Source organism: Pipra filicauda, unplaced genomic scaffold, assembly GCF_003945595.2.
Source record: "Pipra filicauda isolate LSUMZ 115617 unplaced genomic scaffold, ASM394559v2 scaffold80_size11013439_pilon, whole genome shotgun sequence".
NCBI lineage: Eukaryota > Metazoa > Chordata > Aves > Passeriformes > Pipridae > Pipra > Pipra filicauda.
The window spans coordinates 10,118,771-10,146,671 of record NW_024104987.1 but is presented as its reverse complement, the minus strand read 5'-3'; the positions used below and the strand labels follow the sequence as shown (position 1 = coordinate 10,146,671).

Genomic DNA, 27,901 nt, shown 5'->3' with positions numbered 1-27,901 from the left:
AGCACGCTCCTCTCCCTCTTTTCTCCCAAGATTTACAGTCTCGGTGGCTGGATGCCGACTTCCCTCGTCTGTGCAACAACGCGGGATTAGCTTGGAGCTGGTGTGTGAGGGGGGGAAGAGGTGAAGGGGAGGTTGGTGTGAGCGCTCAGGACTCCCAGGAGCGTGCAGGTCCCCGGGGGGTGGGGGCTGGACTGTGTGTGAGCTTTATATCAACAGATTAGCTGGGGGTGAGGAATGAGCGAGGGCTGCTGTGCAGCCACTCCTTCCTCCTCGAGCACCTAAATCTAGAATCACAGCATAGTTTGGGTTGGAAAGACCTTAAAGATCATCCAGTCCCACCCCCTGCCATGGGCAGGGACACCTTCCACTGGACCAGGTTGCTCCAAGCCCCGTCCAACCTTGGACACTTCCAGGGATGGGGCAGCCCCAGCTTCTCTGGGCAACCTGTGCCAGGGCCTCCCCACCCTCACAGGGGAGAATTTCTTCTCAATATCCCATCTAACCCTGCCCTTTGTCAGTGGGAAGCCATTCCCCCTTGTCCTGTCACTCTATGCCCTTTCCAGCCCCTTTAGGCACTGGAAGGGGCTTTCAGGTCTCCCCAGAACCTTTCTTCTCCAGGCTGAACAGCCCCAGCTCTCCCAGTGTCCTCCAGCATTTTGAAAAATCTCACCCTCCATTTAGTGAAAAGTTGCTCGGTTCCACCTCATTTGGCTTTCGAGTGCTAAAAAAAAAAAAAAAAAAATCGAGTCCAAGAGCTACAATCCCTCCAGCACAGCCCATTCCCCAAATCCTGTCCCACGGAATCTGTTCGGGGCTGCACAAACGGGGGGGAGGGGACCCCCGATGTGGTCAGCTCGGACAGCTTGTCCTGTCCCTGCAGCCGCGGGCACCCCGGGGCCACCCACTCACGGGGCCACCACCTCTCCCCCTCCTTCTTCCCTCCTCCAGGGGTGCCGGGGGTTCCATCGCGGGGGAGAGAGGGTGGTCTTCGTTCCCCCCGTCAAATCTCCTCGCTGGCCGGCGGGAGCGGCCGCGCTGTGCCCGGGGCAGGGGGCGGCTCGGGGCCGGGATGCGGAGCCCGGAGAAAGGGATGCGGAGCCCAGGGGAAGGGATGAGGAGCCCGGAGAAGGCAGCGGGGCGGTGAGCGGCTCCCGGGGGGAGCGGCGGGGCCGGGGCCGGGGCGCTGCCGCGTTTATAGGCGGGCGGCGGGCGGAGGGCTGAGCCCTCCCCGTCCCACAGACGCAAGCGGGGCGGTGGCCCCGGTTAAAGGGGAAACTTGACAGCGCCGCCGCCCGCTCCGCTCCGCGCCCCGCTCCGCTCCCGCCGCCCAGCCCCGCTCGGCTCCGCAGCGACGTGAGTACGGAGCGGGCCCCGCGATGGGCGGGGGGCGACCGGGGAGGGGAGGGGAACGGCCACACCGAGCGGGAGAGGGGCTGCGGAGACCCTGGGAGAGAGACTGGGGGAGCCCCCCTTCCGCCGTCCAGGGATCCTCTAGGGAGAAGGGTCGGGGCAGCCCCCTCCGCTCCTCACTGAGGGTCCCGAAGGGAGGTGGGCTGGGGTGAGCTCCTTCCTTCAGCCCGGGAGGGGGTCCAGGAGAGCCGCTGTTGGCGGTGCCAAGGGGAGATAGCTGAGGAAAGTCTCCCCCACCCCTGGAAAGGGTCCAGGAGAGTCTCTCTTGGTGGTGTAGAAGGGAGACTGGCCGAGGGCACCCCCGGAGAGACGGGCCGAGGTAGCTCACTGGGGTGAAATGGGCCGAAGTAGACGCCCCCTTCCCCCCCACCCCCACGGGGGTCGTCCGAGAAAGCCTCCGCTGGGGAGAGGGCCGACAGCATCACCCCCGGTGGTCCCATGGGTGGGTGGGCAAGGCACCACCCCCCTTCCCGCGGAGTGGGGCCGGGGCAGCCCCTCGGGTGAGATGCGCCGACATCGAGCCTTCCCGCCGCGGGCGGGGGGGGCGAGGAGCACATTCCCCTTGCGGAGAGGGATCGGAGCCCCCCTCGGGGGAGAGGAGCTGGGGGAGCCTTCTCGGGGAACCGTCCCCCTGGAGATCCTGGAGAGGGGGGCTGGGGGAGCCCCCTCGGTGAGGTGATTGGGGATCCTCGGTGAGGCGACTTGGGGGATCCGGCTCGGGGCGAGGCCTCGGAGGACCCCCGGGGGTATCGGGAGCGGGTCCGGGCAGAGGGCTCGGATCCCCGTCCGTCGGCGGGGCCGAGGGAGGGGGCCCGGGCGGCGGGCGCTGCCCCAGCAGGATGCCCCGGAGCCGGCGGGGCGGAGCGGAGCGTCTCCTGCTGCCCCCGGCCGGCCGGCCCGGACAGACGGACAGACACACACACGGAGACACGCACACGCACTCAGCAGCATCCCTGTCCCCCTCCAGTTCTGCCCTTCACCGCCGCCAAGATGCTGCTGTTGCTGCTGGGGATCATCGTGCTCCACGTCACCGTGCTGGTGCTGCTCTTCGTCTCCACCATCGTCAGTGTAAGTACGGATTTTCCCCTGGCACCGGGGTGCCAGCAAGCCAGGGACATGGCATGGCAAGAGCAGGAGGTGGTATTTTTATTTATGCCTTATTTTACAGCCTGGCTTTTAGCAGGAAGCTTTTACTTGCCACTTGCTGGTCTCACTAACAGTGGGATTTGGGGATTTCGGAGTTTGTGCTGTCAGGTGTAACTGGTGGGGGGGTTTTGTGTGTGGTGTGGTGGGTGCTCAGGGCATTCACGTTAGTACAGAGCAGTGTTGAAGCCCATCTCCTCATCATCCCTGCGTTGGTCCATATCAGGGAGCAGTCTCAGAGCACCCAAAATCCCCTCGATGGGGTGATGCTGCTTTCACTCCCCTTTCATGAGGGAGCCCCACCTGCTAATGGGCTCCAGCCCACAGGACCAGTACAGCCAGTTTGAGCGAAGCCCCTTGGCACGGGGCTGATTTGGGCACTGGCTCCTCGGCACCGGCAGTTCTGCTCCCCAGCTCTGCTCCTCTGGGGCTGTGAATTAGGCACAGACTGTTTCCTAACCCAGATGGGCTCCTGCTGGTGATTTCCAAGGCTTAAACTTTGCGAGGAGCGGGAAGACTGAGGGCTGGATGCGGCACAGAGCCTTCCCAGCACTGTCCTCGGGCTGGAGCCCAGTGAACACGTCAGCTGCTTGGGAAAAAGTTTGACTTGGTTTTAAGGCAGCCGTTCTGTGGAGCTGGTGACTCGCAGGGTTGCTTCACCAGGGGCTTCTTCGCGTATTTTTCTCTCTCTCTCTCTCTTTTTTTTTTTCTTTTTGGTAATAGTAGTGGAAGACGTTACAAAAATCTTCCGAGTCGTTAGGAATCACGTGGAAGCATTCAAATATCCCGGTCGGGAGGAGGGAAATGCGCATCCCCTCGGGACTCGCTCCATGTTTAAAGAGCATAAAGAGCTTCTGTGTTTCTGCCGTTGAGGCGAAAGCAGTTAAAAGCAAATATCAGTATTTACTTTCCAAACCTCTCTCTAAAGGAAAGCGTGTGCCTGGGAGCTCCCGGCCGGGCAGACACGTGCCGGGGTGTGCTGGGGCTGCTCGGGGCCGAAGCTTTGAGGGGGGGACAGGGCGTCCTGCTGCCCCCAGGGCCCTGCTCACCGGGCTGTGTCTCTCTCGCAGCAATGGCTGGTGAACGGCGAGCACACGGCAGACCTCTGGCAGAACTGCACCTCTGGAACCATCTTCCACTGCCTGGCATCATCCAACAATGGTGAGTGCTCCCTGTTGCTGCCCCTCGCTTTTATTCTCCTCCTGGGACTTATGGAATCAAGGGGGGTTTGCCTGTGAGGGTTATTTGCGATTCCTTCTCGGTTTTCCCTGCGTCCCCGAAGTTGTTCCCTCCCACCCCATCCCCTTGCCTCCTCTGCTCTGTCCCCACACGGATGGGAATGGCTCTGCTGTGGTCCTGGAGGGCCACAAAGGGGGGACTGCTCCCCCCACCCTTACGAGTCCTTGAAGCTGTGATGGGGCTTAGCAAGGAAACCAGACTCGATGCCCATCACCCTGCCCTGTGCCCTCAGGCTCCTGGCAGCCCCGTGGCAGGGTGTTGGCACACTCGGCCACAGTGCAGGTGACTTGCTCGAGCCCTTTTGAGGGCTCTCCTGTTACTAGCCCGTTTTTCCCGTTGGATGTACAAACATGAGGTGGTCCTTGGAGCAGGGCTTGCTCTGTTGCCCTGCTGGGAGCAGAGGGGCTGTTTTGAGCACTCCTCCCTCTGCTCCAGTGTGAGGGGGTTTTAAAGATGCACACGGTGCTCCAAGGGCAGCCTGTTTCCAGAGGATACCCCATCCCTACCCAGGAAGCTGCCCTGTGCTTTCCTGCTGTGATAGGCTGAGTTTTTGGGCACAACCCTTGCCCTGTGGTTTGCTGTGGGATGTGCTGAGCACTCGAGTCCTTCTTCATCCCGCTGCTGAGAGGGCTCCCGTGGCACCCACACATCTGGGGGGCTGAACAGCCACCTCTGGACCAAGCTGGGTGAAGGCTGATGTCACACTGGGTGACATCACCTAGCAAGCTGTTTGCTGAGGTCAGCAGGGGAGGAGACACCATGACACAGAGTTTCCAGGGCGATTTATGGTACCAGAAACACGAAACCCGTGCTCAGGGGGTCGGGGAAGCCCGTGCCTCAGTTTCCCCAGAAGACAGAGCTAATGCCAGTGCTGCTGTGGCCAGCACTTGTTTTGTTAGCCTGGTTTTTTGCTTTCCTGTGGAAACAGATTGTCCCAGTGCAACCTCCAGTGCAAGCAGCTGTGAATCCCAGCGCTGTCACTGGAGGCACAGGCACTTCATGCCGGAAAACAGACCCGATGTAGGAGCAAAGTGATGCCCCGTGGCCCTAGCGAGGAGGGAACAGTCACACTGAGAGCACTGAATGCTTCCAGAGGGTCTTGGAGCAATGGGAGGCTGTCAGAGGGATTTTGGAGATTGGGGATTTTGCTCTCCCTAATGCTGCGAGCAAAACATTCGCGTTACCCCACGCAGGGAGGTGGGTGCTGATGTCTTCCCTTTGCCTTCCCCGGGCTGAAAGCAACAGTGTGTCCCCGCGCGGGCCCAGGCTCTGGTGTCGGTGGGAGTGGAGCTCCCACCGCTGGTCTCTGCTGACGCCTGGTGGTGTCCGGGACGGCCGGGAAGCGGCTGGATCGCATCCCAGGCGAGGAGCCTTCTGGAGCCGTGTCCTTCATCAGCAGTTGGCTGGTGCTGGCTATCTGCAGCGTAGGCAGCCTGTGCACGGCCAGTCATGCGAGCTCCGAACTGCTGAGCTTGTGCTTTGCAATGAAAGGCAGCGACTGCCCCCAGGAGTCCCGGAGCCGAGGGCTCTAAAGCCTCCCCAAATCTTTTTGCTTTTCAAACCTGCGTGGCTTTTTCTGGATGTTTACAGGATGTTTGTGTGCTGGAGCTGTCAGTGTGGAGAGGGGCTTGTCTGAAATGCAGTTGGCTGGTTTCCTCCACGCCTGACTGTCCTGCTGCGTGTTTGGAGTCTATGCTGAGTTGGACTGGATGATCCTGATGGGTCCCTCCCAGCCCAGCATGTTCTATGATTCTATGACTGAGCCACTTAAATTTGGGCTTCCCTGTGAACCCTTTGCAGTGATGATTTTTTATCATTAAAGGGACTGTAGTCAAGATGACCCTGTTACAAACACAGTCGAGCAGCTGAGTTGGGGTGATAGCCCTTATCTATGGAAGGTGTCCCTGCCCATGGCAGGTGGGTTGGAATGGGATGGTCTCTAAGGTCCCTTCCACCCCAAACCATGATTTTGTGATTGTGTGATTCTATGATAAGGTGCCCCAGTGAGCTGCTCATTGAGCAGAAGTGCATCATGCCCAAGGCTTCAACAGCCCTCTGACAGCTCTTATTTATCCAAAGGTTCTGCTCTGGCATCATGAGAAGGGGGTTTTGCTTCAGCAAAAGCTTGTGCCCCATCCACCCTGGGGCAGGAGTGTGGGAGCAATGCAGCTGAGGACCTTCACCTTGTAAGGCCCTGGAGGCAGGATCCTGAGCTCACTGCTGCTGTAGGAACACAAAAGGATTTTTCCTGGGCTTACATAAGGCTTTTAAGATCTGTTTGTAGAAACAGACAAAAAATGCCACATATCCTTTCCAGCAGGTCCTGCTCCCTCCCTCCCTGCTGTCCCTCCCTTGCTCCCACTGCCAGGGGAGCTGCTGTCCTATTTGGAGCAGTAGCAACACAGGGCAAGGATGCTGGGGCAGAGCCACCTCTGAGGCTCACACTTGTCTCCTGCCTCATCCCTATGCTCCTCATATGCTCTTTCCTAGGAATATGCTTACTTTCAAAAATAGGAATGATCCCCTGTCAAATACCACAAACCGTCCTCGGTTCCACCCCTCTCAGGGCATGGGCTGTGCTGCAGGGGGATGCAGACAGCCCGAAGAATTCCTTTCCCTGGAGCCAAGGATTGTACTTGATGGTTAATCCTGGAGTGCCAAGGTCTGCTCTGGGCTAAGAGTAAGGAATCCTCGTTTGGGAATTTTGGCAGAACTTACTCTTTACACAGAGGCAGTTTTTCATCTGGCCAGCGCAGTGGCTGCTGTGGTGGGGTTATTCCTTCCTCTCTTTTCAAAAGCAGTGGAACTCAGTAAGTGGAAATTGGGGAATTAGGTAGTGCTGGGTCACCTCTGTTCATCATGAATAGGGGCTTTGGGGGTTGGCTGTACTGTGATGTCCCTCTTGGTCTCAGCAGGGATGAGCCTTCTCTGTCCTGTCATGGATGGGGGCTTTGTGAGTTGGTTGTGCAGGTGGAATTTGGGGAATTAGGTAGTGCTTGGTCCCCTGTGTTCATCATGGATGGGGGCTTTGGGGGTTGGTTGTGCTGTGATGTCCCTCTTGGTCTCAGCACGGATGAGCCTCCCCTGTCCTGTGGATGCACAACAAGAAGCTGAACTTGTAAAACCAAGTGCCAGTGGGATTTGCTTTTGTTTAACACTGAGGCAGGTTTGGGACTCTGCCCCTAACCCTACAGATAACCCCATGGGGGTGGAACAGGCAGCAGAACAACCCAAGGGCTGAGTGCAGCACTGCCAGGCCACGGCTTCCTGGGACATCAGACCTCGGGTACAGGGTGGCCCTGGCCTCCGTGGAGGCTGAGCTCCCACCTCCCAAATTCCTCTTGGAAGGGCTCAAACCCTGTGTGAGGGCTGAGCCATCCCTGGGGAGGGAGCTGAGGGCAGGTGCCCACTTCTTCTCCTCGTACAACTGCCCGCTTGTTGCTTTGATTTTTGCATTTGCTCGGCAGATAATGCCTTTTTTTTTTTCCGAGAGGCCGAAAACTATGGAAAAAATGTTGCAATCTTTGCTTCGTTTGCGCTGTCAGACATTCCTGGAAAAGACTTATCTCAGGAATTCGGCTCTGAATCCCAGGATTGTGCGTCGGCAGGGCCCTGTGCCAGCCCCGGCTGCGCGGTCCCGCTGCCGGCACGGGGCACGCGGTCGGGCCGGGGCTGCTCGAGTGCTCTCGAGTAGATTCCACCCCAAGTGTCCAGACAGTTTGAAAGTTTTTTTCCCCTCCAAAAATGGCCTTTTCTTTCCACAACTGAATTATTTATGCAGACAAGAAGACCTTTTTTTTTCTGCTCTTCTTCTGATTTTGGTGGGAGCGCTGCAAGTGGGGAAGCAACGGGGGCATCCGTGGAGATCCCTGTGTCCTTCTGTAATGTCAGGAGACGTTTTTCCTCTTGTCTCTGCACAGTTTTTCCTGTTGCTGCTCTGTGGCTTTCCCATGCTTGTTCACAGGCAGGCTGGTGTTTTTTGGCTTTTTTGAAGGGAGAAGAAAACCCAAACCCTTGGGAAATGCACGGGCTGCCAGTCCACAAGATTGCTGAGTGCTGAGGGCTGTGCGATGCACCCACTGATTTACTGATGTGATGGCCATGAGCTAAGCCCAGGTGGGTTGCCCAGAGCAAAGATCTGCCCTGGACCACCTGGGCCTCCCATGGATGGGGCAGCCACTGCCACGCACCAGGGATTGCCCTGCTCCTCTGCACACCGACTCTGCCTCTTCCAGAGCCTCTTTCCCCTGGCAGATGGGTCCCTAAGCAGCACTGCTGGTGTTGTAAATGCATTTTCTTTGTGCTGGAGGAGGCAGGAAAGCTTTTCATCCCTGATACAAGGCAGAAACATCTGGACCCTGACCCATCTGCTGCTCCCAGGAGGAGTTGTGCTGCTGCTTCTCCGCTTTAAAATGCATAACTGAAACATCTGAACCTGCTGCTTTTGCTCTGTCAGCTCCCCCAGAGTGGCTTTGCAGCCTTTATTCTTTCAAACTCTTTCTTCCAGCAGTGCTGGACTCACATGACGTGGGAAAGGTGGGATGGAGAGATGGAGGTGCTGTTTAACTTCTTGTAATCCTTTTTACGACTGAAAATGGTGTAGCAAGGCTTCACTGAAGCCTTGTGCTGAGGAAAATTATTTCTCAATGTCTTATTCCATTATTGATAGTGAGTGTAAAGTATCTCAACACAAAGAGATGGGGGAGGAATTCCCCTCCAGCCCACTGGGAAGGCTGAGACTGCACCAACAGGAGAACGTGTCAGCGGTGAGGGGACACTTCCTAGCACAGGAGGGGAGAGTCCAGTCACCCCAGCAAGTTAGACCTTCAAAGATTTGTTGATATGAAGATTTAAACAATGATTTCAGCTTTTTCTTGAAAGCTAAAGTGACCATCTGCCTACATGATGTGCACCTGTGGCCACAGCACTGCTGCTGCTGCTGCTGCCTTTTGCTTTGCTTCTGCTGGGCACTTGCAAACTGGAACGAAATTACCAACCAGCAGGAAATTACCCTTGTTTAAAGGTGCTGGATGTGTTGGAGTGAAGGCCTACAGTGACTACTGGATAGCTTGTTTGTGTGAGGGTGCACAGCCTTTATACTTCAGGTTCTGGCCATCAGCTGGTTCCACCCAGTTATGGACCCTATGTAGAGATATCTTGATTTGGGGACATATCTGGTCCCTCAGGCTCTTTGCAGTTGGCAGCAGAGTAGCAAAGGGGCAGCTTTTAGTGGGTCCAGGACACCCACTTTGTCATTAATGATGGGTGGCACCAGCCTAACACGGGCAGGGTTGAACCCTCTCTGCAGTCACTTGTCCCTTAGTTGTTTGAAATGAACTGCAGGGCATTCACAAAATCCCAGAATGGTTTGGGTTGGTAAAGCTCATCCAGTTCCACCCCCACACCATGGGCAGGGACACCTTCCACTAGCCCAGGTTGCTCCAAGCCCCATCCAACCTGGCCTTGGACACTTCCAGGGATCCAGGGGCAGCCACAGCTCCTCTGGGCAACCTGTGCCAGGGCCTCCCCACCCTCTGAGTTAAGAACTTATTCCTAACATCTAAAACTCTCCTATTCCAGGAGAGTATTTTGTATTTCAGATCAGTTTCTCCCACAACTTTGTTGCTTTGATAGGAAAGGGATTTCCTCTGCATAAACCCATTTTTTATTGTTGTTTGTTCTTACAAAGAGCATCTGATAAAGAGAGGTAGGGAACTGGTGCTGTGTTTTTCTGAGCTGCTCCAGAGCTCTTTGGCTCCCATTTTTCTGCATAAGGGGAGGTCAGACAACCTTCCCTGCTGGATCTGTGCTCTGGCCATGGAAGAGGAGTGAAAGGGAGGACGAAGGTGACCTGTGGGCTAACGATGAGTGTCAAACCAGAAGAATGGATGGGGGAGTCCCCTGCAGAGTGCAGTGCTGTAAAACCCTTAATCCAACATTTTTTTGGCCTTGATGAGACTCTTGGATGTCCCTGAGGCCACGGGCTGAGTGTCCCCCTGCAATGTGCCTGTGGGTCAGGGCACCACCACTGCCCATCCCTGCTCCTGGTGCCTGGACTTGAAATCCCTGGGAGCTGGTACCTAAGCCCTTTGGAGGATCTGAGCCTGGAGTGATGGATCTGCCACCTCAGCTCACTCTCACACACCAGCCAAAGGGAGTCAGAGCCACCACGCTGAGGGTCTTGGAGAGGAGCTGCCTTGGGCTTTGTGGAGCTGTTGGAAGGCGTTTTTCATGGTGCCAGAGCTTTCTGCTGCCTCAGCTGCATCAGGGGTTGCCCCTGTGGGACGTGAGCTTTGATGGTGTGATGGGATGTCTGAGTGTGGCAGCTCTGGAGAGCTACGGACAGCTTGGCCTCATGGACTGCCTGGATGGAGCTCCAAGGAGAAGGCAAAGGGAGGAGAGCCAAGAGGAAAAGAGGAGGAGGGGAGAAAACAGGTTTGAGAGGTTCATCTCCTTCTGAAGGGGCTGCAGAAGAGACCCAGGAGGTCTCTTCAGGGGCAGGAATTACAGCACTGTGTTCATTCATGACCTCCTTGCAGCGCCGGCGTTTCCCACCTGCTCATCCCCCAGCCCTTACAAACACCTTGGGAGCCCTTTTCCAGTGGGATTTCCAGGAATGCCTCAGTCCAGCACCCTGTGGTCTTTTGGGTGCAAAACCTGCTTTTCCTGGTTTGAGCATCCAGCAGCACCAGCCGGGGTGGGTTTGGCTGTGTGCCTGTGGGAGGTCTGGGGCCAAAGCAGGATAAAGCTGCAATGTCATGGAGCTGGATTTCCTGGGAAATCCCAGGGAATCTGAGCAGAGCTGAGAGGCTCTGCTGGGTGGACTGTGATGCTGTTCTCCCCAACAGGAGAGATGTTCCCTTGGAGCTCTGGGGTGTGGGAGGCAGCGGAGGGGTCTGGGCAGTGCAGGAACAGCACTGCAGGGGCTGAGCCTTTTTGGCTTTCTGAGCTGCTTCAGCGAGTTGCTGAGGGGCCTCGGTCTGAAGTGCAGCCCCAGAAGAATGAGGCAATTAAAGTGATATTTCTGCATCTTCAGCTCAGCCTTTTCCAGCCATCTTAAGGGGTGTTTCAATATCAAACCCGCTGCTTTGATGAGACCTCTCCACTTTATAGGCCAAAGATGTGAGCTGGGTTCAGGTTCTTGGTCTGACCTTGAAACCTGGGAGTCTGCTCTGGCAATCTGCTCAGAAAACATGGCTTTTCCTGGCAGACCAGGCTGGTAACTTTGTGCTGTTCCTGACCCTGCTGATATTTAGTTTGCAGCATTGAAGGGGCAGGTTTTACCATGTAGTTGTTGATCATGAATTCCCCCTCCCTCTAGCTTTGTATATATTATAATTGCTACAATTACCTCCTTCATAGATGTTTTTCTCCCCAGAAGTGGTTGCTTTTTAAGTGTAGAGTGCATACACAGTTTGCAAAGGGAAAATCTATCTGCAAAATATTCCCATCAGTGGCAGGTCCCAGCACTCACGTGCTTTTAAAGCCCAGCACTAATTCAATGATGTTTTACAGTGATGGAATAAGGTGATTGCTCAAATAAGTGTCTTTTCAGTTTGTATTTTGTTCTTTTTCCTTGGCTGGGTCCAAAGAGGGGGGGGAGTGTGTGATTAAACCCTGGGGAGGCAATGCCTGTCCTTTAAGGCCATGGGCATGTTTCTCCCTGTCAGTCCTGCCTGGGTATAAAACCTCCCTGCAAGCAGGGCTGGGGCTCTGCTGGAAGGGGTTGTGTTTGCTGCTGTATTTCTGTGGGATTCAGCTGCAATTTCTGCTCTAGGTTCCAGTTTCTCCTCTGGGTTTCTTTCTTTCCTGTTGGACTTTAGGGCAGTGAAATGTGTTCTTCAGCATCCCAGGGGCGAAGTCTCTTCCCTGCTGTTGTCAGCAGTGGTGTGGGCACATCAGGGCTTGCAGAACTTCGGGGAAAATTCGAATTTATTCTGTAAAAACTTCTTGCTTTGTTTCTGACTGCTCTGAAAGGGCTCTAAAGCCCCTCCCGACGGGTCCTCTCCGGAAGCAGCATGCAGGGTGTTATCTGTCCTTTCCACGCTGTTTCCTTTTCTTCCTCCTCCTGAAGAACAAAGATACAAACACAGAGCAGCAGAGAGGCAGGAGAAAAATGGAACAACCGACTTGCTGGCCAGGGGAAACCACAAATAACGGGCTGGGAGTAAACAGTGCTGACAGCCCGTGGGGCAGCTCCCGGGCCCGGCCTCCCTCCGGGAAACCCGCTGTGTTTGGGAAGGGCTGTGGGCAGGACACAGCACTGACAGCAAAGGAGTTAAAAGGATGTGGGGCCGAGGAGGTAAAAATCGATCTGCACTTACAGGCTGATTTTAAACGAATTAGAGGCAATTAGCTGTCCTAATACAGCTGAAGTCTGTGGTAAGCTGGGCTTGGAGTTAAAGGAGAAGAGCAGCTTGTGGATCTCTGAGTCCTGGGCTGGGGATGCTGCCCCTTGTTCTCACAAAGGAGGCCAATCAAAGTCAGCAAAGGGCTGGATGTGAGCGGGTTCAGAGCTCTGGACTGTGGAACTGTCTCTTGGTTTCCCTGCTCACAGGCTCACTGCTCTCTGGCTGCAGAAACCCTCTGGCCCTGATGGGCTCCCCCCTCAGTGCCCACTTTTATATTCCTCTGGCACTGCCCTTTATTACAATGGGATTTTGCAAAGCCCCCATAAATCATTTGCATTCAGAACCCAAAAACAGGCACGGGGAGGCGGATGCAATTAAAGGGCAGCTCAGCTCAGCTCAGCTTTCTGTCTAGACAGACTTCTCCGAAAATAACCAGCAGTTGGAGCATCCACCTCCGAGCAGAAAGGGCTCCTCTCCGGGCCGGATCCCGTGGCCTTTGAAATCACAAAAGACTTGGCTTTCTGGGTCCTGGATGAAACTGCAGGGCTTGACTTTGGCTCAGCCAGTGCATGGGGGCTGGACGTGGCTTCAGGGCTTGGGAAAGGGTGAGAGGAAAGCTCAGCTTCCCAGAGCTGGGATCAGAGTCTTTCTGTGCTGAAGCGTGGAGGGAGATTGGAGTTCAGCAGCTGCACCACCTACCCACTCCCCTGATCCCTTCTGATATGATGATTTTTGGTGGTGCTGGATCTGCCTCACCCCTGTTTCCCAGAGGTGGATCATGGCCAGAGCTGAAGGGGCAGGTGGGGGTGAGGCAAGGGGGTTCCCTGCCCGGCTGCGTGAGATAGATGAAATATATTGGATATTTGTGTGCACGTCCCACCACACAGGGCTTTCCTGGAAGCAGTGGTAGCTGCTCCTTCCTAAGGAATGGCAGCAGCTGGTGCAGGGGGAACCCAGTGCCCTGGAATGAGTGAAGTGCAGCAGCTTGTTGATGCTGCAGAGTAGTTTGGCACGGGAAGCGTGTCAAGGAGGGGAAGGAAAAGGCTGTCTGGGATGAGCAGGGGCCTCTCTGGGTGGTTCCAGGGACTGAGTTTGCTCCATTACATGAACGTCCTGAGGCAAGATGCAAAGACAAGGGGCGGAATTGCTGGTCCAAAGTCAAACAGCAGACGTGACTGAGTGGCACAGGATGTTCCCCACAGGCATGGATTTGTTGGGAGGGCTCAGGCACGGATCATTATTGCCATCCCAGCTGAAGGCTGTGCCTCGCTCTCCAGTTCCAATTCCTCTCTCACCTCCCTGAGTGCAGCTTGCAGGGATTTGGTGGGGAGGAGTGGTCAGTTCTCTGGAGCAGACACTGCCCTGGACAGTCCCAGTGGCCTCATTTGCTGCTCCAGGTGTTAGAGGTGACAGCACAGCTGCGTTTGAAAGTTTTGCTGCATTTCAGCTATTTGCTGCAGAAAGCTGGTTCTTGCAGTCAGGGGACTGAAGTTGGTGGGAGTAAAACTGGCAGGAACATGGGACTGAGCCTGAGGCTTCAGTGTTCCCTATTCCCACCTGAGGATCCAGCCCAAAGCACGATTCTTCCGCCTTGCACTGCGTGGTTTGTGCCTCAGTTTACCCGAACTGAGTCCTGCTGGTTTTCACGGTGAGTTAGTTGATGTTGCATCCTCAGAGACCTCTCCAGGAAGGCTGCAAATACACATTTTGGTTTCAGACTTACTAAGGAAAGGGGAAGGCAGAGGTATTTGTGAGCGTGGCCCCATCCCGGTGCCCTCAGGAGCTGCCCCTTTCTGTCAGGCTGCAGCAGCTCATGGGATGGAGCCGCGTTTTGCTTGTTTATGGGTATTTTTTTTTGCGTGGGGAGTTACACACCCACTAAGCCTGGAAATAGCTGGGCAGTGAGTCATGCAGGGGCTGGTTTAACTGGTCTGCTCTGGGAGGCAGCTGCGTTTGGCAGCTGGGGAAGGCTCTTCCAAAAGGTTTGACTCCACAAGGGCAGAGGGTGTTTTCACTCTCTGTGTATTTATTTGCCCTCGGAGCTTGGCCAGCACGGTGTCTCACAGCTTGCTGCACATGGCTTTGTGTTTGTAGCACAGCTGAACAACCAGGCCCTGGCATGGAGCTGGGGGAGAGGCTTTGTGTTCTGCAGGCTTTAGGTCAGGGCTAATCTCCCTGCTCCTCTTTAATGGGAAGTGCTCCCTGAGGCAGTGCCCGGCCCTGAAATTCATTTTACCCCATGGCATCCTAAATCCTGGGGAGCATCCTGTCCGTGCTGAGTGCTGAGAACCTCACCAGCTGGTGCAGCACTGGATGTGGTCTCATCCAGCCTGTCACTGTTTGTCACTGTTTGTCACTGTTAACAAACTCCGTGGGGTCCAGGGTGGGATGGTGGCACAGGACCTGGTGCCAGGGCCACGGGCACAGTGGTGGGCTGTGATGTGCTGTTCCCACACTGAGGTGTCCATCTGTCTGTCTGTCCCCAGAATGGCTGCAGTCTGTCCAAGCCATGATGATCCTCTCCGTCATCTTCAGCGTCCTGTCCCTGTTCCTGTTCTTCTGCCAGCTCTTCACGCTCACCAAGGGCGGCAGGTTCTACATCACCGGAGTCTTCCAGATCCTTGCTGGTGAGTGGGGGCTGAGGGATGGGGCTGTCACTGCTGGGGATGGGGCTGCCAGGCACAGAGAGTGGTGTGGGAATGAGCACAGTCCTGGGTGCAGGGGCAGGAGGGCCATGGAGCTGGTCCCTGCACGGTCTAGCGAAGGGAAGAGGGGTGGAATAATTTGGGTGTGTTGAGGTCCCACACGGCCTGGGATGGGATCTTTCTGTCAGGGCATATCCAGGCTCTTCTGCCCTTGCACCATGGAAGGTGCAAGAGGGTTGCTGCCCCAGCCAGGGAGGTTTTAGAGGGACAAGGTGTCAGACCCACTGGGGGCAGAGCTGGGGGCAAGCAGGTCATGGGGGCTGCCAGACTGAGGGCTCTGCCTGCTCTCCTCAGGGCTCAGGGTGGGACATGGAGGGTCCTGGGTGGCTGTGCTGGCTCTGGGACACACCTGTGCCGGTCTGGGTGAGGCTTCCACAGCTGCTGGTGGGGTGGGGGAAGTCCTGACAATCCTGTTTTGGCAAAAGAGGACCCAGTGATTATTTATAAACTTGCCATGAGGGGGCCTGGTGCTTTCCACATCACCAAAGAGCTGCAGGCTGAGCCAGCTGACTTGGAACTGTCAGCTACTATTTTTAACTCTTAAAGAACTTGGTGCTGGAAACGAGCCACAGTTCATGTCCTATGTTGCAGTTCCCAAATATAGATGCTGTAAAGCCTCTGACTCTGTTTATGTTTCCACATACGAAACCAGTGGAGAGGATTTTCAAGTGTTCAGGCTAGAAAAATTTAATTGTGCTTCAAGGTTCTGGCTGCATTATGACAGGGTGTCTGGGAAGGAGATTAATCATTTCCTAGAGCTTTAGATGTTAAACTAGAAGCCACCCTAGCCCACTAAGTCAACAGTAAAACTCATCCACTGGGTATAGACAAAGTCTCTGAGTATCCCCTAAGTGCCTGGCCTTCACAAACCCTGAAGAAGTTTAGAACTAACCTTTATTGGCATGAAATCTATGATAAGTGCATCTGCTTGGCCATAATGCAGGTGGTGAGTTCAGATCAGTTCAGCATCTCTGGAAAGGTGGATGTGTAGAAAACCCATGAGAGCCATGGAGACAAGGAAGGGAAATGGGCATTAATAATGCAATTACCTGCCTGAGAGCCTGTCTAATAGACCTGGGAGCAGAAGGCTTCTCTCTCCTGAGTGATTGCTGGTGAATCCTCATTGTCAGAGGAGGAGAAAATGGGGATTGCAGCCCTCCTGTCCATGCTGTGCTGGGTGTCCTAAAGGGATGCAGCGTCTTTCCTTGTTGAGCCTGAGGTGTGGGTCAAATCCATCCCCAGCCAGTATGAAGGACAGAAGAAGTGTGACCTGATCCTCACGAAGCTTCCAGGGCTGGAGGAGGGGGCACAGGACAGCTGTGATCTTTGTGACCCTAAATTTCGGGGTTGTTGGTAGGAAACAGGGCACGGCTGTGCCAGTGCTGCCAGGAGATCCCCCTGGAGGTACAGACAGCTTTGGTCACAGGAGCCGAACCTGATGTGGTCTCCTTGCAGCTTGTTGTGGAAAGCCACTGCTGTCTGAAGCCAAGGAAGGAAGTTCCTGAGGCCTTCAGGCTTTGCAGGTGTTAGTCCATGCCTTGCCAAGCCCTGGCACCACAGAGCCCTGCAGCAGATCCGCCAGGGATGGGGTCTTACCCACCCGAGTGCTTTGTTCTCAGCTGCAGCAGAGCTGGAGAGGACCTTCCTCCTTCTGGGAGGGGATGAGGAGGCTCTGCCTGAAGCCCTCCATCACCCTGCACCTCCTCCCAGGGTGCTGCAGCCTGGCAAGGCTGAAGGTCTCCAGTTTTGGAGCCTGGCAAACAGCAGTGCTGGACCTGAACCAGTGGGTGCCAGGGGCAGGACCACTGGGTGCTGTTGGGTGGCAGAGCTTGGTAGGGGTGCCCTGAGAGCCAAGGAGGAGGGCAGGGGCTGGTTTCCACTACAGCTTAGCTCAGGGACAGTGGGGAGTGGAGAGAAGGGCAAGAAGAGATGCATGAAGCCAGTGGGGTCTGTTGTGCAGTGGCCAGGCAGGATCATCACCAGCACCTTCTCCACACTGCTTGGAATCATGAAGACTACTTGGATTTGCCCTGATGGGATTTGCAGCTGACAAAAGGGCAACAAAAGACTTTTGACCCTCCACCTTTGCTGGGTCAATCACATCCCTGGGGAACTCCTCACAGCTGTGTCATTCCAGCCTGGGAGAGACATTGGTTTGGATTTATCGGGGTTTGACCCAACTTTTCCATTCTTCTCCAGCCTCATCGTCACTTCTATCTCTTCTCTCCCAGCCCTCCCACCCTAGAGCTGTGGGGTGGAGAGGGTGGGCTCAGCCTCGAGGGCTGTGCCTGCCACATATCCCACAGCTTTTTGCAAACCCCTGGGTCTGGAGAGCCAACCTGGAACTGGCACCAGCCTGGTTCCTCTGCAGGGCTGGGGCAACGCCAGCACACACAGACCTGTGGGAACAGATCCCAGGACACGTTTGCCCTCCTGACCTGTCAAAGCAAGACTAGAGCATTCCTAAAATCACGCTCCAAAGTGGTGATGCATTATTGCTTTCATTGGTGCAGGCAGCTGGATCCAGCTGTCCCTCACTTCCCAGTACGTTCTCCATGCCCAGACCAGTGCAGATGCTGTACAAGTGCAGTCCCAGCCATCGCCTCCCTTCTGCCAAATTCCTCCTGGGGACAATTGCTGCTGTATTTTCGCTGTGTGGAGGTGACTGGGGTGGCCACACGCCCGTCCCTGTCCCACAGGCCGGGCAGACAATGGCTGTGCTCTCTGTGCATGGGCTGGGCAGTGGGAGTCGGCTCCGTGCTGGGAGAATGGAAACTGCTCCAGCAGCGCCTTAATGAAGCGTATTCCCACTTGTGCACTTTCCCAGAACAAAAGGAGCAGTGTCAAGTGGAATTGCAGCTCAAATATCACGGTGGTTAAATGTAGGTGGTCCTGAGGTCCGTGCAGGGGATTTGGAACTCGGCTCCAACAACAGCCCCACGACTGTATAATGGAACTGCTGGGATTGACTAAAAGGGCTTGTTTTCGGGCAGGAATAGAGGTGGCTTTGTGTGAGCCCAGCGCTCACGGGGGCTTTGCAACAAAGCTTCAACTCTGCCTGCCAGGGCTGGGCCTGGCTGGACACCCCTCGGGGACCCACAGTGGCCCCTGGCTGGACAGGGTGGGTGCCAGCAGTGGGGAAGAGGGACGAGCCACGGGCACAGTGGGGCTTGCAGGGAGTGGGGTTTGCTGGGAACGGTGTTTGTAGGGAGTGGGGTTTTCAAGGAACAGGGTTTGCAGCGGAAGAGGGTTTTCAAAGGAACAGGGTTTTCAGGGAATGGGGTTTTCAGGGAACCGGGTTTTCAAGGGAATGGCGTTTTTAGAGAAATGGGGTTTTCAGGAAACAGGGTTTTCAAGGAGTAGAGTTTCAAGGTACTGGGGTTTTCAGGGACTGTTTACTGAGGTTTTCAAGGAACAGGGTTTGCAGGGAGGTTTTTCAAGGGAACAGGGTTTTCAAGACAATGGGGCTTTCAAAGAGTGGGGTTTTTAGGATGTGGGGTTTTCAGGGAGTGGGGTTTGCAGGGAGTGGGGTTTGCAGGGATTGGGGTTTGCTGGCAGCAGAGTTTGCAGGAAACAGTGTTTTAAAGGACTGTGATTTTCAGGAAATGGAGTTTTCAGGGAGTGGTATCTTCAGGGAATGGGGTCTGCAGGGAATGGGGTCTGCAGGGAGTGAGGTGTTCAGGGAATGGGGTTTTCAGGGAATGGGGTTTTCAGGGAGTGGGGTTTGCAGGGTATGGGGTTTGCAGGGTGTGGGGTTTGCAGGGAGTGGGGTTTCCAGCTGAGCTCCTGGCACAGCTGTGAAGGATAGGGAAATCACAGGGCACAGAACCTGCTCGCCCAGAGCACCCCGAGGCCCAGCTCTTTGTGTTCTTTACTACCTGGACAGGTGATAAAGAAACTTTATTGCTTAAAAAACCCCCAGGTTCATGTCTGACCTCTTGCAGCACCTCAGGAAGGTGGGTCAGACTGCAGCCTGAGTTTTAAACAAGCCACCCAGAGCAGTGGGGCTGGTCTGGAGCAGCAGCCTGGACCTGGGGTTGCCCAAGGGATGGGTGAGCCCGGGCAGTGCTCCAGCTTTGTCTACTCCAGGGCTCTGGATTTGCTTGCTGAGCGTGGCAGAGATACCCCCTCTCACCTGTAGAGCCAACAGCATCACCCCCCAAATCAGGAGACAGGAGATACTCAGTTTTCCAGGAGAGAGGATACAAGGGGGCAATAATAAACATCCTCCCATGCTGGTGTTGGGGCTCATCCTGTCTGGCTCATTGCAGTGGGGGATAGTCCATGCATGGTATAGGCATAAAACCTATATTGTATAAGTTTCCAGCTTAGCTTGTACACTATTCCTAAAATGCTGTTTATCATTGTTAAGAACCTCAACAGAACGAGCTAAAGAGTTTTTTTGCCTGTGAAAATGTACTGAGGCAGAGACTTAACACCTGATAGGCAGTCAGAGCTACTCAGGAGCCTCGAAATTGTTCCAGAAGGTGTGACACTGTGACAAAGGAGATGAAGAAGAGGATGAAGAGATGAGGATAGGGGTCTTCTGGGACTTCCAGCTCAGATTTGGGAGGCGTGGTGAGGGTGGTGGGAGGGACGGTTTTGGAAGTGGGTGTAGCAGTGTTAGGTAATGCTTTGAATTGTTAATTAGGTAATGCTTTGAATTGTTAATTAGGTAAGTAAATAAAAGCAAGAGGTTTTTGTAACTCAGTTATGCACGCTTTGGAAGAAATTAGATTCTTGTGATAGAAGGGAATGTTGCTTTCTAAACCTCACAAATCGAGTGTTGGGGGTTTCTTATGGTCTCAAGCTGTGCCAGGGGAGGTTTAGGTTGGATATCAGGACGAACTTTTTTACAGAGAGAGTGCTCAGCCATTGGAATGGGCTGCCCAGGGAGGGGGGGAGTCACCGTCCCTGGAGGTGTTGAAGGATAAACTGGATGTGGCATCAGTGCCATGGTCTGGGAACCACGGCGGGGTTGGCTCAAGGGTTGGACTGGATGATCTCGGGGGTCTTTCCCAAGCCCGTTGATTCTGTGATTCTTGTAAGAAATTTTAGGCAGCAGTGGCATCACTGACCCCTTCCCTGTGTTGCTCCTGGCAGGGCTGTGCGTGATGAGTGGCGCTGCCATCTTCACAGTGAGGCACACGGACTGGCACCAAGCCTCGGAAAACACCACCTACGGCTTCGCCTACATCCTGGCGTGGTTGGCCTTCCCCCTGGCGCTGGCCAGCGGCATCATCTACGTCATCCTACGGAAGCGCGAGTGATGCCCGGCGCTGGTGGGGTGTGACAAGGGCACTCGTGGCGTCCACGGAGGAGACGGAGGCGGGGGAAAATAGACGAGAAAACGGGAAAGAAAATTAACCAAAAACCAAAAAAAAAAAAAAAAACAACCCAACAAACCATCACCCACCCGTCCCCCCCCCCAAAACCCCCCCCCCCCAAAAAAAAAGAGAAGGAATAAACCTTCCCACCAAACCCGACCCCAACCGACCCCCCCCCCCCTCAAAAGGAAACACTCAAAGGGTTACTTGTTAATTGAAGATGTATATAGTATCTATGGTTTAAAAAACCTATTTATAACACTTTTTACATATATGTACATAGTCTTGTTTGCTTTTGTTGACCATGCGCTGTTTTAAAGCCTGAAGCAAGTGCCTAAGGAACTATAACTCCTAACAGTGTAACAAGAGCGCAGTGATTTTTTTCTCTCGTGCAAAATCCTCCCTGAGCTGAACTCTCCTCCCCCCTCCCAGCCCCTGTTGAACCGTCAGAACCCCCCGGCTCTGACTGGTTTCAGGCTGGTGTAAATCAGAGTTAGGCCTGTTTACTCAGCCAGAGGGCTGCTCCCTGCTCCTGCCACATGCTGTGATCCTGGTAACCAAAGTGCACGTCCAGATCTGACGGGAGACGCTTCCAAAGGGTTGGAAGGATTTCGGAGCAAAGGCTTTGATTGCCCCAAGTGCCTAAATGACTTACGTGCCTAAGTCCCATTGCCTTGCCACCACACCCGCTGGGAATTTGGGCTTTAAATCACTTAGGCTGAGTTGCAATCCAGCCCGGGCCGTCCTCCGGTGGGGTTGGGGTGTGTGCCAAGCCGTGCCAAGCCGTGCCAGGCTGAGCCACCAGGAACTGCTGCTCCCACCCGTGAAAACGTGCTCTGTCCTTGCCGTGGAGCGAAACTGCCCATGAGAAGGAATCCAACCCAGCATATCCCCGAAAGGAACCCCCAGATTGTATGAAATGGTGCTATCTATTTACCATTCCTTACCCCGCTAAGCCAGTTAACCTTAGTCACTGGAAATTCAGTTAACGACCTTGAGGTAAAACAACCGAGCTAGAAACGAGGAATAATTCTGTGTAATATAATGGAGCTATAACTGCTTTTGTACTTAGATTTGCTCTTACTATTATTTTTAATAAAGCATTTATAACCGAGGTTCCTTTTTCCCCCTCCGTGGTCCAGAGGAACAGAAACAGCTCTGGCTGGAGCGGTCGCTCCCCGGTGCCAGAGCGAGATGTCTGTCCTCTGTCTGTGTCAGCAAAGTGTCTGGCCATGAATTGAACAGGCACCAGCACAGACCCCAGGCTGCCTCTGAGGACTCCAGACACTCTTGCTGTTGTTTTTTGTTTAATTTTGGGGTTTTTTGGGGTTCTACTTTTTTTTTTTCCGCTTTGCTTTTTCTGATTTTATACCGACTGTGTGGACTAAGAAGCAATGAAATAAAAGTCAGAATAACTCAGGTGCTTCTGCTTTTTGGTGTCTTTGGGGGGTTAGAGGTGGGCTGTGCCCCACCAGCCTGCTTCCATGGCCATGCCATGGAATTATGGAATCACAGAATGGTTTGGGTTGGAGGGACCTTAAAGATCATCTCATGGTGATGATCTCCATGGGCTGGGACACCTTCCACTAGCCCAGGTTGCTCCAAGCCCTGTCCAACCTGGCCTTGGACACTTCCAGGGATGGAGCAGCCACATCTGCTCTGGGCAACCTGTGCCAGGGCCTCCCCACCCTCAGAGTAAGGAATTTCTTCCCAATATCCAGTCTAAACCTACACCCTGTCAGTTTAAACCCATTCTCCCTTGTTCTATCTGTAGATACCCTTATCCAGAGTCCTTCTCCTGCTCTCTTGGAGCCCCTTCAGGTACTGGAATACCACAGTGAGACCACCACCAATGTCCCAAAGCCAGTGGGATGGTTCTGGTCAGCATGAGCTGCCTGGGGGGATCTGTCCGGCTCTGCCACTTGGCACAAACAGCAGAAGCCTTTCAGTCCTGAGTGCCAACCCCCCCTCCCCGTGGGGGGATTAGCACGTTGTGCAGTGTGTGCAGCAGGAACGGCTGGCACAGGACCGCTCGCGCTTCCGCTCCCTCATCCCCTGGCCATTAAACACGCCAGCTGATGTGGCAACTGCTGCTGGCAGAGACACCATGGCTCTTGCTAGGCTGCCCCTTGAGGCCAGCTATTAGCATCAGGCCATGCCCCAAAGCCCTCAGCTCAGCCACATCCCCAGGGAAAGGAGCAGGAGCTGTGTGGAATCCCCTGTGCCAGGGCCTGGGCAGCGCGGTGTGACCCCTGATGGGCAGGGCTCCTGGTGGTGGTCTAACAGCTGGGGGGATTTCATGGAGTCACAGATGGTTTGTGTTGAAAGGGACCTTAAAGACCATCTTTTCTAACCCTCTGCCACGGGCAGGGACACCAAAGAATCACAGACTGGTTTGGGTCTGAAGGAACCTTCAAGATCATCTCATTCCACCCCCTGCCATGGGCAGGGACACCTTCCATTAGCCCAGACTACTCCAAGCCCCATCCAACCTGGCCTTGGACACTTCCAGGGATCCAGGGGCAACCACAGCTTCTCTGGGCAACCTGTGCCAGGGCCTCCTCACCCTCACAGTACATTTCCCTTTGTGTTCATTTTGCTGAGTTCTGATGAAGCCTGGGGGGGATTTCACTTGTTGAAGCAGCATCTGAGCCCCCGTGAGCTGCAGTGCTGGAACTCGGGGTCATCCTGGGGCCTGTCGGGTTCAGCACCTGGCAAAGGGGACAAATATTTCCCTTCTGAGGAGCAGGCAGGAACACAGGTGTTTTTTCTCCTCTTCCTGTGGAGAAATTAAAGATGCTCTTCCTCACTTTGCATCAACATCTCAGAAGGCACAAAACAGGCGAGTGCTTCGGTTTTGCCTCTGCTCTTTGGCCATTCACAGTGTAAACAAGTGAGTGGCATCAGTTCAGATCTTGGGGTTGCACAGTTGCTTCATTTCAGGGATGCGTTTTTGGAAGAACGTGGAACAAGGTGACTTTCCAAAGTGGAAACAGTGTGAAGGGTTGAATCCCTTTTGGAAAGGTCTGAAGAGGAACTGCCTCTGATTTGAAGCAGAGCTGACATCCCCTTCATGTCCCCCCAAACCAAACTGGCATGAAGCTGTGTCAGGGCAGGTTTAGGTTGGATATTAGGGAAAGGTTCTTCCCCCTAAGGCTGGTTGGGCACTGACCAGGCTCCCCAGGGCAGTGGGCACAGCCCCAAGGCTGCCAGAGCTCCAGGAGGGTTTGGACAACACTCTGAGGGACAGGGTGGGATTGTTGGGGTGTCTGTGCAGGACCAGGAGTTGGACTGGATGATCCTTGTGGGTCCCTTCCAGCTCAAGAGACTCTATGATTCCGTAATTCTACGAAACTGTCTCATCTGGTCTGACTGCTGGGTTGGATGATGCTGAACCCTGTTTCCCTGGCTCTCCACCGTGGCTGCAAACACGTCCCACAGCTTGATGGCCAGCGGAGACAGGAGCTGCTGGGCAAGACCTTCCACTACGGTTGCTTTGGCCTCCAACGGGCCTCTTTTGACGTTTTTTTTCTGCCCTAATTCCCCCCCCCCGGCTGTCCCCGGTGCCGGGGGTGGGGCGGGACCGGGTCCGCTCCGCTGGCGGGGCGCGGGCACCGCCCGGTGGCTGCTGCGGGAACTGCGGGACTGGGACGGACCCTGCGGGGACCCCCCGACTGAGCCCCCCGAGAGCCGCCCCAGCCCCTCCGAGGGGCACGGCCAGGGCCACAACATGGTGGGATGTCCCTGGGAATGTCGTCACATCCCTGTCACAGCATCCTGGAATCACGGAATGGTTTGGGTCGGAGGGATCTTTAAGCTCCTCTAGTTCCACCTCCTGCCATGGGCAGGGACACCTTCCACTAGCCCAGGTTGCTCCAAGCCCCGTCCAACCTGGCCTTGGACACTTCCAGGGATCCAGGGGCAGCCACAGCTTCTCTGGGCAACCTGTGCCAGGGCCTCCCCACCCTCACAGCCAAGAATTTCTTCCTGGTATCCAATCTATCCTCTGCCATCTTGAAGCCATTCCCTCTTGTCCTGTCATTCTGTTCCTTGTCCAAAGTCCCTCTCCAGCTTTCTTGGAGCCCCTTTAGGCACTAAAAGGGGCTCTAAAGTCACCCTGGAGACTTCTCCCGGCTGAACAACCCCAGCTCTCCCAGGCTGTCTCCATAGTCTGCTGTTCCTGTGGCCACATGGCAGATGGGATGCAGCTCCCAGCCCTCATTAGCAGTGGAGGGCTGTCCCTCTCCCGAGGTATCCCTTACTGGCCACTGGGAACAGTGGCTAAAAATGCAAATAAATAATAAATTATAATTAATTGAAATTATAATTAATAAAATTATAATTAATTAAATTATAATTAATGACATAAATTTAAAAAACAGAGGGAGCTCCAGAGGTCTTTAGTCTCGTCTGCTGCTAGGGGTGTGCTCCCCTCCTCGGCAAAAAGCCTTTCCTGAACATCCCAGGCCTCAGTCTGGTTCTCATTGCATCAAGTGGCCGTAGTACCCATACCCTAAATCCCACCCCAGGAATCCCCCCCACCAGGGATGTGGGGATCACCAGCACTCAGGCTGGAGGGACATCACCCACAGGGTGTGCTCTGTCCCCACATCCCCCACAGGGTGTGCTCTGTTCCCCACACACGGCTCTTCCAGCTCACAAAATTTCAGCAGACATTAAGGCAGGACCCAGCCTTTCTGCCCGATTAGCTGTGAGCACACTCAGAGCTAAATGAGTCTCCAAAATTTCACTGCTCCCTGGGGCTACAGCCCAATTAAAATCCAAACAGCCCATAAAGCAGCGAGCTGAACACAACAGCAGCAGCACGGCACGAAATGGCAGAGGAGTGAAAAAAAATTAGGGAACTTTCTTTAATGTGTGTTGTGTCATAAAAGCAATTGTTTAAACGCCTTTTGCAGTGCTCTCAGCAGTAAATACTTCTGGAAAATGCGCTGAGCAGATCTCATCCTCCTCTTTCATTTATTGCCTTGTAAATTGAAAAATTATGGTGGGAATAAAAACTCCTGGGTGCCCGGGCGGTTCCAGCCCCGCTGGCGGCCGGGCGGGGGCAGCCCCGGCCCGCGGTCCGGGAGCGCTCCCGGGATGGGAGCGGGAGAGCTGGAGAGATCCCGACGGCTCTGGAGCCCCGGGAGATGGTCCCTGGGCAGGACTCGCTCGGACTCAGCGCAGGCGGGAGGGCCAAGCCTGGGGGTGAGTTGGGGCGGTTCCCTCTCTGCCCCGCTCGGGTGAGACCCCTCCTGCGGTGCTGCCTCCAGCTCCGCCGTCCCCAGCACGGGGAGGAGGTGGAGCTGCTGGAGCGAGTCCAGGGGAGCCAACGAGCACCTCTGCCCTGGAGCCAGAGCCGGGGGTGTTCAGCCTGGAGATGAGAAGGCTCCAAGGACACCTTAGAGCCCCTTCCAGTGCCTAAAGGGGCTCCAAGGCAAGGAGGGGAAATCCAAGAGGGGGACTTTGGACAAAGGATGGAGTGAGAGGACAAGGGGGAATGGCTTCCCACTGCTAGAGGGCAGAGTTAGGTGGGATATGGGGAAGGAATTCTTGGCTGTGAGGGTGGGGAGGCCCTGGTACAGGTTGCCCAGAGAAGCTGTGGCTGCCTCTGGATCCCTGGAAGTGTCCAAGGCCAGATTGGAACAACCTGGGCTAGTGGGAATTGTCCCTGCCCACGGCAGGGGCTTGGAACTGGATAATCTTAAAGGTCCCTTCCAACTCAAACTGTTCTGTGATTCCTTGGTTCCCTGCAGCCCTGAGCACACCAGGGGGTGTTTGGACTGGGCTCAGCCACACTGCACATCCAGGTCAGAACGGCTGGGGGGGGGTCAACCAGCTGTCCTTGACCAGGGTTTCTACCAGACCTCCTTGGCTGGGATGTCAGCCAGGTCTCCTTACAGCACTCACAGGGCACAGTGGCGGCTGCTGCTCTTTGGCTGCAGCTCTGCAGCCCAATTCCTTCTGCCACCAGCGTGGGCTGTGCACAGGCAGGGAGGTGCTGGCACTTGGGCAACCCAGCTGCTGTGGTCATCACCAAGTACCAGCTAATTAGTTAACTCTGGCTTGACTTCTCTGGTCAGTGTTGCATTAATTCAAGCAGGGGAGGTTTTCTTCAGCGGCCCCGTGGTGGCTGACAAGGAACAAGAGGCTTCAGCCTGTCCCAGTGAACAAGTCAGCTCATTCAAGGGTGGCTCAGAGTGCCCTGGTGTAGACAAGTGAAGATCAACTGAATGGGAGAGACAGACCCGAGTTCTTGGGGGCATCTCCAAGTCACCTAAAGATGCCCCAGTCCCTTCTCATCCTCTTGGCTGGAACGTGCTAATGTACAAGGAAAACACCTAAAGCAGATCAGCATTTGTGACTGTGAGTCCATGGCGGGGGCCAATATCTTGCAGAGAGTGTCAGACATACTCCTGACGAGCTCAAGCCAATTAGCACAGTGGCAAAGTTTGTTAGCAACCTGTAGTTAATTATCCTACCTGGTCTGTGTGGAGGAAGCAGTGCAGGTTAATGACCCTGGCACTGGAAATGGAACAGCCCTAATACAAATCATTGTTTGCCTTTCCTTTTCTACCTTGGCTGTACTTGGCTGTTTTTATTAACTAAACGAATGAACCACATCCATATTCGTTTCACTGCTGCCAATCAGCAAGCACTGTGGTGGGTGGCAATGTTTTTTCATCATTTTTGTGGTTTTATGTGGCACAAATAATGTCAGATAACCCATCCTGGGTGGGAGGGCTCCAAAGTTGTTCACCTCAGCCCTGCTCAAGACTGGCAGAAGAAGAGACTCAAATCACACGGGATTTGAGCAGGTTTTATTATTTATTATTTATTGCTACTAATCAGGTTAATTAAAATAAATGTTATAACAACACCACTGCTATGACAGGACTTTGAATAAAGCCATCCACTCCAGATCTCCCCTGCCAAACATCCCCAAGCACAATTTTCCCAGATGACTTCAAGCGGGGATATGAGTAGGGAATGTACATTTAGATCCCTACAGGACTTGGCTGGAGTGGGCTCAGCCTGTTTTCAGCATCCTGCAACACTGCTTTTTGCATCCATCGCCATCCTTGAGCCCTCCCATCCCTCTCCCACCCTCATCCTCTCCCTCCTGGCTCTGCCCTCCAGCACTGACCCCGCAGCCCTTCCATTCTCACTTGGTCAACTTTTTCGCCCTGTAATTATTTACCATGATTACTGGTGCTGCCCCTTCCTGCAGTGATTTATGGAGGGTTTCCTCAGCTGCAGGTCCCTCCAGGCTGGGGCTGTGGCCAGGAGATGCTGAGCCCAGTGCTGGTGTGTGAGTGCTGCTGGCCCCAACTCGAGGGCAGGGGGGGCCCACGGAGCTGCAGAGACACCCAGGGGGGTGTGGTGGGTCTAACCCTGCTTTCAGCCAAGGGTGCTTTGTCCTGGGGCTGAATGGGACCAGCTCTGCTGTGGTTTTGTACCCCCAAGCCCTCGTGGTGTCTGGCATTGCCTGCACCCTGGACTGGGCTGGAGAAAGGGCACCTGTGACTGCCCAGAGCTGCAGGAAGGTGCTCAGAGCTGGGCTGGAAGTGGGCAAGGCTCCCGGGCTCATCCACAAGGTAGGAGGGAGCAGGTTGGTGGTGGCACTCCAGGATTCATCCTCCTGCTCCCCCCCCCCCACCAGCCAAGGGCCATCCTGCTCCACATCCCCCAGCCCGGACTGTTCCTTGGCTTCCCATCCTCC

General features: G+C 54.9%; 1 protein-coding gene across 1 annotated transcript; it reads left to right on the top strand.

Moving 5' to 3' along the window:
• The first annotated feature begins 1,317 nt into the window (after window positions 1–1,317).
• Window positions 1,318–21,594, top strand: PMP22 (peripheral myelin protein 22). Its single transcript, XM_027715704.2, has 5 exons — window positions 1,318–1,353; window positions 2,378–2,478; window positions 3,624–3,714; window positions 14,630–14,770; window positions 19,952–21,594. Exons 2-5 carry the CDS (start codon window positions 2,401–2,403, stop codon window positions 20,116–20,118), a joined length of 477 nt encoding a protein of 158 aa, XP_027571505.1. The 5' UTR covers window positions 1,318–1,353; window positions 2,378–2,400; the 3' UTR covers window positions 20,119–21,594.
• Window positions 21,595–27,901: the final 6,307 nt, after the last annotated feature.

Coding starts and splice junctions, on each gene's coding strand:
- PMP22 (XM_027715704.2), top strand. CDS start 2,401: ATGCTGCTGTTGCTGCTGGGGATCATCGTGCTCCACGTCACCGTGCTG. Junction 2,479..3,623: donor TCGTCTCCACCATCGTCAGT/GTAAGTACGGAT, acceptor TCTCTCTCGCAG/CAATGGCTGGTGAACGGCGA. Junction 14,771..19,951: donor AGTCTTCCAGATCCTTGCTG/GTGAGTGGGGGC, acceptor TGCTCCTGGCAG/GGCTGTGCGTGATGAGTGGC.